General features: G+C 30.0%; 1 protein-coding gene and 2 pseudogenes across 1 annotated transcript; 1 reads left to right on the top strand and 2 right to left on the bottom strand.

The window, feature by feature from the left end:
• The window catches only part of LOC125368851, a 1,617-nt pseudogene extending 1,297 nt beyond the window's left edge, over positions 1 to 320 (top strand).
• Positions 321 to 9,749: 9,429 nt separating this feature from the next.
• On the bottom strand, positions 9,750 to 10,739 carry LOC125368831 (NAD(P)H-quinone oxidoreductase subunit I, chloroplastic-like). Its single transcript, XM_048370347.1, is given in 2 exon segments — positions 9,750 to 10,270; positions 10,272 to 10,739. Coding segments are annotated over 2 exon segments (516 nt in total). The 5' UTR covers positions 10,704 to 10,739; the 3' UTR covers positions 9,750 to 10,186.
• Positions 10,740 to 14,500: 3,761 nt separating this feature from the next.
• The window catches only part of LOC125368850, a 3,847-nt pseudogene continuing 847 nt past the window's right edge, over positions 14,501 to 17,500 (bottom strand).

Genomic DNA, 17,500 nt, shown 5'->3' with positions numbered 1-17,500 from the left:
TCGATCTAATAAGTACCTTGTGTCAGAATTGAGAAATTCTATGGCTCGAATCTTTAGTATTCTCTTATTTATTACCTGCGTCTACTCTTTGGGCAGAATACCGTCACCCATTTTACTAAGAGCTGAAAGAAACCTCAGAAACGGAAGAAAGGGAGGAAAGTGAGGAAGAAACAGATGTAGAAATAGAAACAACTTCCGAAACGAAGGGGACTAAACAGGGATCCACCGAAGAAGATCCTTCTTCCCTTTTTCGGAAGAAAAGGAGGATCAGGACAAAATCGACGAAACGGAAGAGATCCAAGTGAATGGAAAGGAAAAACAAAGGATGAATTCCATTTCCTTTAACGAGACATGCTATAAAAATAGACCACTTTATGAAACTTTTTATCTGGATGGGAATCAAGAAAATTCGAAGTTAGAAATATTGATAGAAAAAAGAAAAATCTTTTCTGGTTTGAAAACCTCTTGTAACTATTCTTTTTGACTCGAAACGTTGGAATCGTCCATTACGATATATAAAAATGATCAGTTTGAGAATGCTGGAATGCTATATAAATGTTAAATGTAAATAATAAATTCAATTTATTTAAATAATATAAATAATAAATAAATTTAAATAATAAATATACGATAAATATACGTATAATAAATATATATACGTATAATAAATATACGTAAATAATAAATATTTTATTTAATTTTTATTATTTATTAAATATTAATATTAAATTCAAAATTATATTAAATAATTAAAATTAGAATTATATTCTATATTAAATAATTCTAAAATAAAAAATTCAATATTAAAATTAATAAAATTTAAAATAAAGTTTTACAATTTGTAAATAAAATTGAATTTTTTTACAAGTGTAAAAGAATAAATTAATAAAAGATTAATGCATAAAATAAATATAATAAGAGATAAGAAGAGATGCGACCGCTTCCTACATATTTTATACCCTCTCCTACAAAGAAACTGGTAACACCAACTCCATTGGTAATTCCATCAATTATTCGTTTATCAAAAAATGAATTAATTCAGCTAATTTTCTTATACCTCCAATAAAGATATTTCATAAAAGCATCTATGTAACCTCGATTATAGGACCAGTTATATGACGTTTATTATTTTGTCCCAAAGAATTCTCTTAGAACCTTTTTGTGAGCGAATTCAAGAAATTCAAATTTTGTAACGATGAATAAACAGGCTTATATAAAGAGGACGCTATAAATATTCCGAAAAGCTATACTGACTGAAAAATTGCATTTGTTACAAATTCATACCAATCCACAGAATTCTTTGAATTTTGATGCAAAGGTTTAAAGACAGGTTAACAGTTTTGACAATATATCCACCTCCATTCCTTTTTGATTGAAAGGAATTTGATTGAAAAGAATTCCTATGGCTCCAATAAACAAAGCAAATAGTACCAAGACAAGCATAGGAAATAACATAGTATTATCCGATTCATGAGGATAGGCAAAAATCCTTTTAGTGTTAAAATTTTTAATAGTAATAAAGGCCACATCATCTTTCTTACATTACCATCAATTTGATATGTGTTCTTCCAAAAAGAAGCCCTTTCGTTATTATTCGTTGTTAAGAAGGTAATAAACCCAAACTTTCGTTAAGCATTTTGATCCTTCTTTACCCCATAAAGATATTGAATAAAATGAACTGTTTTTTTACCACTGTAATTTTTAAATGAACATTTAAATGTCCTTCAAAAGTAAGTAAATAAACCCGAAACATATAAAATGCAGTTAATCCGGCCGTGAAACAAGCTATTATTGCGAAAACCGGTGAATACAACCAACTATCGTTAAGAATTTCATCTTTGGACCAAAAACAGGCGAAGGGTGGAATACCACAAGAAAGTGTTCCTAAAAAAGCAGTTTTGTAATTGGAATATGTTTTGTTAAACCACCCATAAGAATCATATTTTGACTCTTATCTGGAGAATAACCAACAATAGCTTCCATTGAATGAATAATGGATCCAGATCCTAAAAACAATAATGCTTTCGAATAGGCATGAGTAATCAAATGAAATAAAGCGACTCGATAAGACCCCATACCTAGAGCTAACATCATATAACCTAATTGAGACATTGTAGAATAGGCTAAACTTCTCTTAATATCTTTTTGGGCAAGAGCTAAAGTAGCTCCTAAAAATACTGTTATTATACCTATCAAAGCTATTAGATTCATTATGTAAGGTATGACTACAAAGAGGAAAAAGTCGAGCTACAAGAAAAATTCCTGCCGCTACCATAGTAGCAGCATGTATGGAAACCGAAATAGGAGTAGGCCCTTCCATGGCATCCGGTAACCATACATGGAGGAAATTGCGCCGATTTAGCAATTGCGCCAGAAAATACTAGAAAGGCACACAAAGTAACAAATAAAAATGAACCTGATTATTAGAAATCAAGTTATTCAATATTTTGAACAAATCCCGAAATTCGAAACTGCCCGTTATCAATAAATGCCCAAAATTCCCAATAATAAACCAAAATCCCTACACGATTAGTTACAAAGGCTTTTGACAAGCATTCGATGCAATAGGTCGTGTGAACCAAAACCCTATTAATAGATAAGAACACATTCCAACCAACTCCCAAAAATATAAATTTGTATCAAATTAGAACTAGTAACTAATCCCAACATTGAAGTATTGAAAAAACTCATATAAGCAAAAATCTCAAATAGCCTTGATCATGAGACATATAATTGTCACTATAAAAAGAACCATAATTCCAACTGTAGTAATTAATACTGACAAAATAGAAGTAAGTGGGTCAATCAAGTGTCCGAATTCTAAAGAAAAATCATTATTGATAGTCCACGACCATATATATTGATAAATAAAACTGCTATTTATTTGGTGAATAGACAAGTCGATTGAAAAAATCATGACTATACTTAACAAGAAAAGGCTTGGAAAGCCCACATACGACGAAGTTTTTGTTGCCGCCGGAAAAGTAGGAGTCCCGCTCCTATTAACATAGGAGCTGGGAATGTAACAAAAGGTATGATCCATGAATATTGATATATATGTTCCATAAAAAACTTTTGAATTGATAATTAATTGTTTCTTGTTTCTGATTCATGGCTCTTATATCTTTTAAATAAGTCAGTCAATAAAAAATATGTAAAACTTCAATCGAATTTTATATTCTTAATTATTCTGAATTTTCCAAAATACTTCACATACAAAATACTTCACATATTTAAATCAAAAGTTAAAATTGGTCAAATCAAATAAATAAAAATATTAGTGAAAAAAATAAATACTTATTACTTATTCTAAATCAAAAATAAAATAAATTAAAATTTTATTATTAAAATTTTATTATTAATAATTACATTCCATAATTATTAAATATTAATTACATATACATAATTATTACATTAATTATTAATATTAATTTAATTACATAATTACAAGTTTTATATACATAGAGAAAGATAAAGAATTTTAACAATTATAAGAAAAGTAGTATTTTTTTCTTGATAGAAATAAAAAAGAAAGATGATTTTATCGGATCCTTACTGGATCAAAATAATTATTTTTGAGTTCTTTTATTTTTTTTTATTCAGAATTATTAACTAGTGGATTTTGGAACGGATTTATTGCCTTTCATTATGTTTGTAGAAAAGACTATCATATTTGAAACTTTTCCTTTACATAAGATAAAAGCAAAGAATTACTAAAATTTTTTCCTTTTTAACAAATTAATAGCCTCATTCAATTTGAAATTTTAATTCAATTAGATATACTTTTTTTCGAGTTTGACCAATTACTAGAAAAATGAAGTTAAAGTCTTTTATTAGGATAAATCCAATTTAGAGTCTTAAACTTTATTGCTGTATTTTATTCCACGTATATATGGAATATAACGAAAAGGCAGAAATAGAAAAAAAATAAGCGGATAGGCTTCTTTTTGACAAGAGTATAATTGAGAGACTAAATACATAGATATAGTAAAGAACAATTTTGTTTTGAACAATAAATGTCTTTCACATCCAACTATAACAATAAACAACTTCTTTATTATGGCAGTTCCAAAAAGCGCACTTCTAGATCAAAAAGCGTATTCGAAAAATATTTGGAAAAAAAAGGGATATTGGGCAGTATTGAAAGCTTTTCATTAGCGAAATCTCTTTCTACAGGTAATTCAAAAGTTTTTGTGCAACAAATAAAAATAAAGGTTGGAATAATCTGATTTGACTTGGCACGAGAAGGGTCTAATTTCGTTTATTGTTTATAATTTCTAATAATTTAGAATATAAATTTCTAATATAAAATAGAAATATATATAATATAGAATAGAAAATATATAAAATATATAGAAAATATATAAAAGGATTTCCATTCTTTTTAATGTTTTGTTTGAACTAATAAATATTAAATTACACTCCTTTTGCTTTTTCATATGTAGACTAAAGAATTCTTTTTATACTGAATTCTAAAACTGGTACTTTTGCAAAAGAAAAAAAGAAGACACAAAGTTTCACCTTTCTTTTTATTGTTAGGATATTTTATCATTTTCGGGATGGGGATTATTATTTAAATTTTATTTTTCCCATCGGCCCATTTATCACAATCACAATACTAAACATTCATAAGTTTTTCTTTTTATACTATTTGCATTCTTTTTTATACTATTTGCATATAAAAGAAGAAATCTAAGACCTTTAGTCAAAAATTGACCGTTAAAATAATTGATTAAGTTTAAAATTTTTAACTTACTTAACAATTATTATATTTATATTATTCTAAATCGCTATATATAATAGATTCTTTGTTGCTTTCAATCTAATTAATAAAAAGCACCTTTTATCTTTAGATTTTCTCTTTAGAAAAAATGTATCAATTTTGAATGATCTACTTTATGCTTGATGCTTGCGCTTGAAATTAGAATGAATCAAGGCATGTATTAAATTTGAAATTAGATATTTGAAATTAGATAAGAGTTTTTTTATTATTAACTGAATTTGGCTTCATTAATTTGAATGTTTCAAAAAAAATATTGCATTGAATTGGCTCCCTCAAGCTCGACGATTAAATAAAAATGGATTATTATGATTTCGAGTAAGCCGCTATGGTGAAATCGGTAGACACGCTGCTCTTAGGAAGCAGTGCTAGAGCATCTCGGTTCGAGTCCGAGTGGCGGCATAACATCCTATAATTATCAAAAGGATACAATAAATCCTATAATGAATTCAATTCCTGATTTCACCATAGCGGCTTACTTTTCTAATTAAAGAGCCTTTTTATTTTATTTATTATTATTAATTTATTAATTTAAAATTTTTAAAAATTTTATGATATTTTCAACTTTAGAACATATATTAACTCATATATCTTTTCAGTCGTGTCACTTGTAATTTACAATTCATTTGATAACTTTAGTAGTCGATGAATTCGTTGAACTATATGATTCGTCAGAAAGGGCATGATAACCACTTTTTCTGTATAACAGGATTATTAGTTACTCGTTGGATTTCTGGGGACATTTACCATTAAGCGATTTATATGAATCATTAATCTTTCTTTCATGGGCTTTTCCATTATTCATATGGTTCCGTATTTTAAAAACATAAAAATTATTTAAGCGCAATAACCGCCCCAAGTACTTTTTTACCCAAGGGTTTGCTACTTCAGGCCTTTTAACTAACACGCATCAATCCAAAATCTTAGTGCCTGCTCTCAATCCCAGTGGTTAATGATGCACGTAAGTATGATGATATTGGGCTATGCAGCTCTTTTGTGTGGATCATTATTATCAGTAGCATTTCTAGTAATCACATTTCGAAAATCATAAGAATTGTTGATGTTGATAAAAGCAATAATTTATTAAATGATTCATTTTCCTTTAGCTTTAGTGGGATACAATATATGATGGAAAGAAAGAATGTTTTAAAAATATTTCTTTTCTTTCTTCTAGGAATTATTACAGGTTTCAATTGGTTCAACAGATTAGATGACTGGGGTTATCGTATTATAAGTATAGGGTTTATCTTTTTAACCATAGGTATTCTTTCGGGAGCAGTCTGGGCTAATGAAGCATGGGGATCATATTGGAATTGGGACCCCAAGGAAACTTGGGCATTTATTACGTGGACCATATTCGCAATTTATTTTCATACTCGAACAAATAAAAATTTTGAGGGTTTAAATTCCGCAATTATCGCTTCTATTGGTTTCTTATAATTTGGATATGCTATTTTGGAGTTAATTTATTAGGAATAGGACTACATAGTTATGGTTCATTTACATTAACAATTAACATCTAATTGAATTGAAGAAAGGAAAGGGTCTGACGGATGCAACTATATGGGGCAGCAAAGCATATATACAAAAGCTTCAGGTAAACCGTTGAGAACCTTTTGAATCATTATATTACTTGATTCAAAAGTCATTATATTACTTGATTCAAAAGTTCTCACAAATGCCAAAATATTTAGTTACAATTCCGTTTTTTTACTTAAACTTAAATTTAAGAGACGAAAAAATAAGTTTTTCCTTGTATAACATAACGATTTTAAAAATGAAAAATCATAGGATTTCTTTTTCATTTTGAGTTTTATTTAGAAAAACTATCTATAAAAATAATTAGATAGAAGAGCTTCGACCCTGTCAACTGATAATGAAAAAGAAATCCGGATAAATACCAATACCTATTACAGGCGGAAGGATAGAGATCGAAACAAATAACTCCCTCGGTCCAGAATCAAAAAATAAGAGTTTGGAGCATTAAACAGCTTGTATCCATAAAACATCTGGCGTAACATAGATAATAAATAAATAGGAGTTAATATCATTCCAACTGCCATTCCAAAAGTAATTACTATTTTGACATTAAAAGATATTTTTGGCCGGTAATTATTCCAAAAATACTGCCAATTCCGCAAAAAAACCGCTCATGCCTGGTAATGCAAGGGAAGCTAGTGATAAGATACTGAATGTCGTGAATATTTTTGGCATTAGTGTAGCCATTCCGCCCATTTCATCAAGATACACACGACGTATTCTATCATAACCCGTTCCTGCTAAGAAAAAAAGTGCAGCGCCAATAAACCCATGTGATATTATTTGTAAAATGGCTCCATTGAGTCCCATATCACTTATAGAGCAAATTCCTATAATTATGAAACCCATATGAGATACAGAAGAATAGGCTATTCTTTTTTTTAAATTTCGTTGACCAGGAGATGTTGAAGCTGCATAGATTATTTGCATGACGCCTACTATTATCAACCAGGGAGAAAAGATAGAATGGGCATGAGGTAATAATTCCATATTGGTTCGAACCAACCCATACGCCCCATTTTTAATAAGATTCCGGCTAGAAGCATACAAGTACTGTAATGTGCTTCCCCATGGGTGTCTAGTAACCATATATGTAAGGGTATAATCGGTAATTTGACAGCAAAAGCAATAAGAAATCCAATATAAAAAATATTTCTAGCGCCACAGGATATGATTGATTGGCTGATGTTTCAAAATTGAATCTTGGTTCATTGGAACCATATAAAGCGATACCCAAAGCTCCCATTAATAAAAAACGGAACCCCCGGCAGTATACAAAATAAACTTTGTAGCTGAATACAGACGTTTCTTTCCCCCACATGGATAGAAGTAGATAAATGGGAATTAATTCTAACTCCCACATGATAAAAAAAGCAAAAGATCTTGAGAGAAAATAATCCTATTTGGCCACTATACATTGCTAACATCAGAAGAATTAAATAAGCGGGAATCACGAGTAATTGGCCAAGCCGCTAAAGTAGCTAAAGTGGTGATAAATCCTGTCAGTAAAATAGGGCTTAAAGAAAATCCATCTATTCCCAATCTCAGTAAAAATCAAAAATTGGATCCATTTATAATCTTCTGTTAATTGGATTAATGGGTCGTCCAATTGGAAATAATAAGAGAACGCATAAGTCATTAAAAGGAGTTCTAAAATACATATAAACAAAGTATACCACCTAATTACCTTATTTCCTCTATGGGGGAAAAGAAAATTAAGGAACCCGCAGATATCGGTAAAACTACAAATATTGTTAACCAAGGAAAGGAATTCGTGGTAAAGGCAAGATACATTTGGACTAGAAAAACCCGTACTCGAAAACATAATATATATATATTTTTGTATTTTTGTTTTTCGAGTACGGGTTTAATCAATAAACATAAAATCAAATGCATTCAAGTGGATTTTTCTGAAAGTATCAATAAGCTAGACCCATGCTTCGGGTTGTTTCATGCCATAAATAAACTCGAACACTCAAGAAATCAGTTGGACAGGCGGATTCACATCTCTTACAACCAACACAGTCTTCTGTTCTTGGGCAGAAGCGATTTGCTTAGATTTACACCCATCCCAAGGTATCATTTCTAATACATCTGTGGGGCAGGCTCGGACACATTGAGTACACCCTATACATGTATCATAAATCTTTACTGAATGCGACATTGGATTTCTAAATTTTTAACGTCATAAAATTTCAATCTAGTTAATTTCTAAATGAATCATCATATATTTAGACACCAGACGAATCAATGATTTATCAGAATTTTTCTATTGAATTCTGGATCGACTCGTGAGATAGGGCCAGGATACTTTAATTTCGTACGTTTTCGCAAACATGATCGGATAAGTTACGTATCATACATGCCAACTTGAATTAATGAATATGAAAATTATATTCTATATGATTAATCCTACTTATTCAACAAATTCGATTGATTGATACGGATTGATTTTCTGTTACGATAAATTGACGAAACGATAGCTGGTCCAATAGCTGCTTCAGCGGCTGCAATAGCTATAACAAAAATTGAAAAATATTTCCCTTTAATTGGCGACTATCAAAAAATCAGAAAATGTTACGAAATTTATATTAACTGCATTCGAGTATAAGTTCCAAGGCACATAAGGGCTCTAACCATATTTCTACTCGTGATCAATCCATAGATACCGATAGAAATAAATAGGCACTCAAAACGAGTACATGTTCGAGCATCATTGGCCAACTCCTTATCAATTTCGATTTATTTCAATATGAACAACAATTCAACATCAACAGATTGGATTGGCTAGAATAAGAATATCAAAGTACAGAACAAAGAAATATATGGATAATAGATCAAATATGGATAATAGAATAATAGATCAAATAAAAGAATTTATACATAAATAATCTTTAAATGGGATTGAAGAAAATAAATGTGATAACATAGAACAAATAGATTGGGGTTACTAATTCTAAAGATTTATTGCTGACGAGCCGCAGCAATCGCACCTATCAAAGCAACTAAAAGAATTATTGGGAAATGAATTCGAACGGAAGAAAAAATCTGTTGATAAATGAATTCCAATTTGTTGACCATTACTTATTAAATCTTGTTCTATAATCTGATTTGTTTTTGTAGTCCAAATAATCCCGTACCATGACGTATCTGGAATAATAGTAATTAGTGAAACAAAAATACTTGTACAAATTAAGGAAGTAACTCCGGTTCCAACAGTCCAAAGATTAAAATCTTTGTAATATTCTGAACCATTCATGAACATCACGGCAAATATAATTAAAACGTTTATGGCTCCCACATAAATAAGGAGCTGCGCAGCACTACAAAATGAGAGTTTGATAAAATATAGAATAAAGATATACAAACAAGAACCAATCCCAATGAAAGGCAGAATAAATTGGGTTGGTAAATGTCTCACTCCTAGACCTCCTAATATAAGACCTAATCCCATAAAAAATAAAAGAAAATCATGTATTAGTCCAGGCAAATCCATTGCACGTAAAATAAGAGATAAAAAAATTGAATTGTTTTTTCATGACCTTATTGACCTGACCAGGAAAAACTTATTTATAATAGGTTCTAAACCCTAAGGGGTGAAAATTACTATAGGTACAGCTATTGTATGAATCTCATTCTTTCTCGAAAAGGCATTCTAAATTAAATTTTAGAAATAATTATGGCTAGAATTACGCATATATTAATAGATTTTCACAAAAAAATAAAGCCGCGATGCAATTCTGACCAATCAAGTCAATAGTTGGAATTTGTAATTTTTGTATTTATTGACCAAGAAAAATAAAAAAAAAACCTATTGCAGCCCTTTAGATCAAAACAGAATTTTAGTTTAATAATTGTACTTTTTAATCAATCAAAGCGGGTTATCTTTTTGTTTCTAGTTGAATTCAAAATTGTTCGAATTGTATAATCGTCGACTACTGACGTTGGTAAAACGACCTAAAGCAATTTGATTATAATTCAATTCGTGACGATCATAAGTGGAAAGTTCATATTCTTCAGTCATTGATAAACAATTTGTTGGACAATACTCAACACAGTTGCCACAAAATATACAGATTCCGAAATCAATACTGTAATTAAGCAACCGTTTCTTTCGAATGTCAGTTTCCAATTTCCAATCAGCAACAGGTAGATCTATAGGACATACCCGAACACATACTTCACAAGCAATGCATTTATCAAATTCAAAATGGATTCGACCATGGAAACGCTCCGATGTGATTAATTTTTCATAAGGATATTGAATAGTTACAGGTAAACGATTTGCATGGGATAAGGTAATCATGAAACTTTGACCAATATACCGTGCAACTCGTATGGTTTGTTGCCCATAATTCATGAACCCAGTTACCATGGGAAACATATCGTGAATATTTATGAATGATTTTCTATTTGTTTTTTCTCTTATTTGGATTTGAGAAACAAGCCATGAATATAGAAAAATATTCCTTTTTATTCTTTTATAGCGAAAGGAGTTGGAAGAGGTTGTTAATAAGAGATTGCCGAGAGAAATAGGTAAAAGAAATTTCCATCCAAGATTTAAAAGTTGGTCCATTCTTAGTCTAGGTAAAGTCCATCTTGTTGTGATAGGAATGAACAAGAACAAATAAGTTTAACCAATGTAATACAGATACCGATTGTTGTTCCAAAAACTCCACCTATTTTATTTGTTTCCAAAGGCTCAGGAACGAATATATATGGAATAGAGATATTCCAACCGCCCAAGTAAAGAACTGTTACAAATAATGAAGAAACTAATAAGTTTAGATGGGAAGCAATATAAAATAAACCAAATTTGATACCTGAATATTCGGTTTGATAACCTGCTACTAATTCTTCTTCTGCTTCTGGTAAATCAAAGGTAATCTCTCACATTCTGCTAGAGAGAAATAAAAAAAATGATAAATCCTATAGGTTGACGCCACAAATTCCACCCCAAAAACCCGATTTTGATTGTGCCTCAACTATATCAGCTGTACTTGAACTGTTAGATAATCATAGTCGGCGAGAACATCACTGTTCCCATCGCTATTACAGAACCGTACATGAGATTCTCACCTCATACAGCTCCTCGAAGGCCATAAATAAATTTAAGGAGATCGTATTATTTATTTTGCTATATTTGTAGGATATATAGGATCAAAATAAAATAAATCTATCGACGTTCCAAAAGTCGCGCAATGAAATTCTATCTGTTATAATACTCACAAAAAAGTACTTCTGAATTGATCTCATCCTTTAATAGTTTCAATTTTTCTTTCTTGAGTAATAACTTCAAAATTTTTCAATAAAATACTCTTTATTACTCTTTCTAATTTATTTAAAAAAATATTCTTTGTAAAACTACAAGAGATATTTCAACCTATTATTTTTGATTACGAAAGAATTAGATATTCCGAATTATGATACGAATTCCATCTATATGAATATAGATATAGGAAAAAAGCAGAAAAAAGATTGATTTTTTATTGTAATTAGATTTAGATTCTTTTTTTTTCGTTCCTATTCTTCTTTCTGAAAAAAAAAAGAAAAAGGGGATTCAAAAAGGGAAAGGATTATTTCGTTCCTGATAGTCATTTCTTTAATCGGTGGACAGGAGCATACTCTGAATCGGAATCATGGGGAGTACTGCCTGATCATTTCTACCAACTTAAAGCCCCAATTAATATACTTTTCTATTTTGCGGAAATATCCTTTTAGATAGATAATTAAAATTTTAGATAGATAATTAAAATAGATAATTAAAAAAAATCTCTATTACTAATCCTTTGTGTATCTTGGTGTTCCTAACCGTCCACTCATTTTTGTTCAATCGCCTGTTAGCATTATGGTAATACATATAAATTAAATGATAGTAAAAACTCAATAAGGTTGATCTTTTGAGCCCGCTTCAAGCCAGGATGACTAATCAACCAATCTTGGGACAAACAGTCTTCTTTTCTTATGTTTATTTCTATTTTACTCTTGTACATAGGAAATGAGTCTTCATTTTTTACTGCAAATTTACAAGCTGTTTTCTTTCACTCATATAACTATTCAATTTAGTTCCTTAACCCAAATGATGAATAAAAAATGAAGATATCTATTCAACCGATTTCGCCTTCTTCCTAAAAAGAAAGGAATAGGGAAAAGTTTATGTTTCAACGAATCACACGTAGAGATATGGATAACACACAAAGAGTTAATGGTATTTCATAACTAATCGATTGGGCAGCGGCTCGTAGACCACCCAAAAAGAATATTTATTATTTGATCCATATCCTGACATAAGAAGTCCAATGGGAGCAATACTTGAAATGGCAATCCATAAAAAAACACCAATATTTAGATCAGTTAAAACAAGGTGATAGCCAAAGGAATTACTGAATAGCTTAATAGAGTTGATATGACTGCTATGGATGGTCCGATACTGAATAAACGAGTATCCCCCCTAGAGGGAAAAGATTCTCTTTAAAAAGTAGTTTTGTGCCATCCGCTAGAGCTTGAAGAATTCCTAAAGGACCGGCATATTCAGGTCCAATACGTTGTTGTATCCCTGCAGATATTTCTCTTTCTAACCATACAATTACCAGTATGCCTGTCGTGATTCCCAATACAAGAATCAAAATAGGGACAAACACCCATATAATTCCATAGACCTCGTTTAAGGATTCTAATCTAGAAAAGAATTGATAGCGTGTACTTCTGTTGTATCAATTATCATTTCAACGATCAACTTCTCCCATAATGATATCTATACTACCTAGTATTGTCATAATATCGGCCAATTTCATTCTTTTAACTAATTCGGGAAGAATTTGCAAATTGATAAAACCCGGCGGGCGAATTTTCCATCTCAAGGAAAACCACTCTGATCCCCTATCAGAAAAATCCCCAATTCTCCTTTTGGGGCTTCGACTCTCACATAAAGTTCTTGTTTCGGTAATTCAAAAGTAGGAGAAGTTTTTTTACTAATGAATCGATATTCGAAATCGTTCCATTCTGGATCCCTTTCAAAACGTCGGGTTTCTAAATTCTCATAGGGCCCCCCAGAATTCCTTCCAGAGCCTGTTGAATAATTTTTATAGATTCCATCATTTCACCGATTCGGACTAAATAACGAGCTAATGAATCTCCTTCTTTTTGCCACTGGACTTCCCAATCAAATTCGTCGTAACACTCATAATGATCAACTTGACGAAGATCCCATTGTACTCCGGAAGCTCGTAGCATTGGTCCGGATAAACCCCAATTTATTGCTTCCTCTGCACCAACAATACCTACTCCTTCAACTCGTTCTAAAAAATAGGATTTCGCGTAATAAGTTTTTGATATTCAGCAATTCCTGTTAAAAAATAATCGCAAAAATCCAAACATTTATCTATCCATCCATGAGGTAGATCGGCCGCTACTCCCCGATACGAAAATAATTATGCATCATTCTCATACCGGTGGCGGCTTCGAATAAATCATATACTAACTCTCTTTCTCTAAAAATATAAAAGAAAGGAGTCTGTGCACCAATATCCGCCATAAACGGACCAAGCCATAACAAATGAGAGCTATACGACTCAATTCCAACATAATTACTCTGATATAGCTAGCTCTTTTAGGCACTTGAATATTTCCTAACAGTTCTGGACCATTTACTGTTATTGCTTCTGTGAACATAGTAGCCAAATAATCCCAGCGTGTTACATAGGGCAAATATTGTATAATTGTTCGATTTTCCGCAATTTTTCCATCCCTCTGTGTAAATAACCTAAAATTGGTTCGCAGTCAATAACATCTTCACCGTCTAGAGTAACGATGGGTCGAAGAACACCATGCATTGATGGGTGGTGGGGACCCATATTGACTATCATAAGGTCTTTTCGTGTAGCTGATACATTCATAGGGGTTTCCTCGATCCATTTTTCATGAATTACTGAGAAACAAAAGAAGTTCATATTAAGATTTAAGAAATCAAATAATTCAAAAAACTCTTCACATTAACGAGTTTTGACTCCCGAATATCCAACCGGCTAATTAATTCTTTATAACGTACTCTATTTTTCTTTTGCTAAATAAGACAGCAGTCGTTGCCGTTTTCCTAGAATTTTCCGCAAACCTCTCTGGGATAAATAGTCTTTTCTATGCAATTCCAAATGTGAAGTAAGTCTTCGTATCTTATTAGTGAAACTTACTATTTGAAATTCAACAGATCCTTTGTTTTCGTCTTTTTCTTCTTGTGAAATAACTGGAAATGAATGAATTTTTTACCATAAAATAACCCACCTTTTTTAATTAAGATTAAGATGTTTTTATTTTTATTGATCAGTAATAATAAAAAATCAATATTGTATTAATAAATAATAATAAATAATAATGTCAGTTCATTTGAATTTGATATACACAAAAATCTTTACTTTGTTAGTAATTCAAGTTACTAATTCAAAATTTTGTCAAATAAAATTGCAAATTTCTCATTAATCAATCCAATTTTTATTTTTTTATTTTTTTTTATAATTTTTTATTCGGTTATAGATGCAAAAGATGATATATTTCTTCGCTTACAAAGAGAACAAAATTCTACCTAAAATGAAAAGTCAAAAATGCCATTGATTCATTTCTAGATCAAGTATCCTATGGGATATAGGAAAAATGCACCCTTACCATTACAAAATTTCAGCCGCGGATAGATACATATCCTTACCATACCGAACCGGCTGGAATTATTAGTGTCGAACCAATAACGATTCATACAAGCTAAATCTTCTAATCGAAATGGGGCCAAAGAAAAATTTGAATTTAATTAGTTTATTTTTCTCTTTATCAAAATCTTTGCTTTTATCAAAACGGGACCACAGTTTTTTTGTTATTACCAGTGCAAATTTTGGTATTTATATAAATATTAATATTGTTTTTATTTTTTAAATTGAAGAAATTAGAATTCTTAATTCTCTACGACGTTTCGGGGATAAAACATTTTCGGGAACAAGTAAATCCATAACCATTTTGTCTCTATTTCCAATTATACCTTGCTGCCTTTCAGTAGAAATAGAATCGATTTTATCTCTGTATTGTTGATTTATTTGTTGTTTGTTCTTATGAAATAATAAGATACTTATGGTTTGATACAAAAGAAATTGTCCATTATTTTTTACCGATAGACGAATAGGTTCGATAGTAAATATTCTCTTTTTCATCAATTCTGTAAGAGTTAAATCCTTCTGAATCATCAAAATATTCAGACTTATTTCTTGCCTTTGAATAGAAGATATAATAATTTCGCGTGGATTTGTCAGTTTAAGCAGGAGACAATATACTTTGATATTATTGATTATTTTTTGATTTAAAGAACCATTCCATCTTAATTGAAAATATAAATATCGTTTTAGAAAGAAATCAAGTTCTACTTCCGTATGACTTTTGTTTTTCTTTTTATGTCTATGTTTTTTCATATCTAATTCCATATAATCTTTTTCAATATCTTTTTTTTGATTGGATGAATTGACTTCTTGATCTTGGTGAATTGTAATAAAAAAAATCTTTTTTTTATCCATTTTCTCAATTATTTGATACTTAGTAGTCTTAGTATTTTTTTTATGTTCGCTTCCGGTATCGATCCAGGATTCAATCTCGACCTTCTCTCTAAGACAAAAATTGAGAATTTTCCAATCAAAATATTTTCTATCTGGGCTTTTCGCCATATCGATAATATCATCTTCCGCTAGATAATTATTGATAGGAATACCTTCTAACATGTCGAAAAAGTTACTTTTATTTGTGTTGTAATTATAAGAAATCTTTTGTTTATTATTTATTTGTAATGGTGATCCATAAATATATGAGTCCTTCTTATTTTCATAATTAATAGATTTATATGATAAAAGATTATATTTATAGTGTTTTTTAAAATTATCTTTTTGATTCGGTAATGAGTCTGCCTCAAAATCCTTTTTTTTTTCGTAATGAATTAATTTGTCTTTTTCATATAAATTCCATTTGTTTAATTTTTTGTTTTGAACCATAGGGTGTTGGTATTGATTGATTCTATTTCGCCATTTTTGTGGTATTAATCTAGACCATCTAATCTGAGATAAATCGTATTTATATTGATAATGACTCCTTAACCAGTTTTTCCATTGATTCATTACAGAATTTCTAACATTTTTTTCTTTTAATTCGAAATTAAATAGCCCTTGGACTCTAAAATAATCCTTTATTTCATTCTTTAAAAAAAGTCCATGATATTGAAGGATAGATCTTAACTTATATAAGTTAATAATTTTGATTTGTGATAATTTGTAAAATACATATGCTTGTGACAAGGAGGATATGTCGCAAAGAATCTGTGAATTCTTATTAATAACATCAATATTGCTATTATTAAGTGACTTTTTGATATTTATAATCGAAATAAAGTGAATTGTATTTTGGTTTGTTTTATCAATTTTTTTTTTATTTTCTTCATTATTGTAAATGTATTTAGTAACAATTTTTTTTGTTGATTCAAGAAAAAGCTGTGCATTGATCCTCGGAATATTAATGATACCTAAAAAGATATCTATGTATATCCTTTCAATCAAAATTTTTATAAAAAAATGGAATTTATGCGCTAATTGCGCATTTCTTCTTTTTAATATCTGTGAAATATTTTTTGATGATTTTAATTTTAATGTTTTAGCATTATAACTTATTTTGTTAGGACTAATATTTATCTCCGAGGTTATAATTTTTTTTTCCTTTTCTTTTGAAATTTTTTCTATTTGATTTAAGATTATCTTTCGTCTAGCAGAAAGATCTTTCATTTTTTTTTCTGTCAGTGAAAATTTGTCCAAACCATAGATCGCGTTGGGGTGGACATTTTCTGACTCCTTGATTATTCTTATTGATTAGCGAATCTTTTTCTTTTTTAGTTGCATTCAATTCATATACTTCTTTAACTCCAGATAATAGAATTCGGTTTCTTTTGATTTTTCAAATTTGTTTATTTTGTTTATTATGTCTTTTCAGAAAAAGAGTTTTGGATGACCCAGTTTGCTTTTCTTTTGATAAATTTAGAAATAATTTTCTTCTTTCTTCTAAAGTTCTTCTAATTCGAAAACCCTTTTTTTTCATTTTTATAATTTTTTTTTCAAGTTTTTTAAAGATGGGTTCAAAAAGTGAAAGCCGTTTTCGGGGAAAACCAAAAGGCAG

This window comes from Ricinus communis, unplaced genomic scaffold (assembly GCF_019578655.1).
Source record: "Ricinus communis isolate WT05 ecotype wild-type unplaced genomic scaffold, ASM1957865v1 Ctg20, whole genome shotgun sequence".
Taxonomy (NCBI): Eukaryota; Viridiplantae; Streptophyta; class Magnoliopsida; order Malpighiales; family Euphorbiaceae; genus Ricinus; species Ricinus communis.
This window is presented reverse-complemented; position numbering and strand designations above follow the sequence as displayed.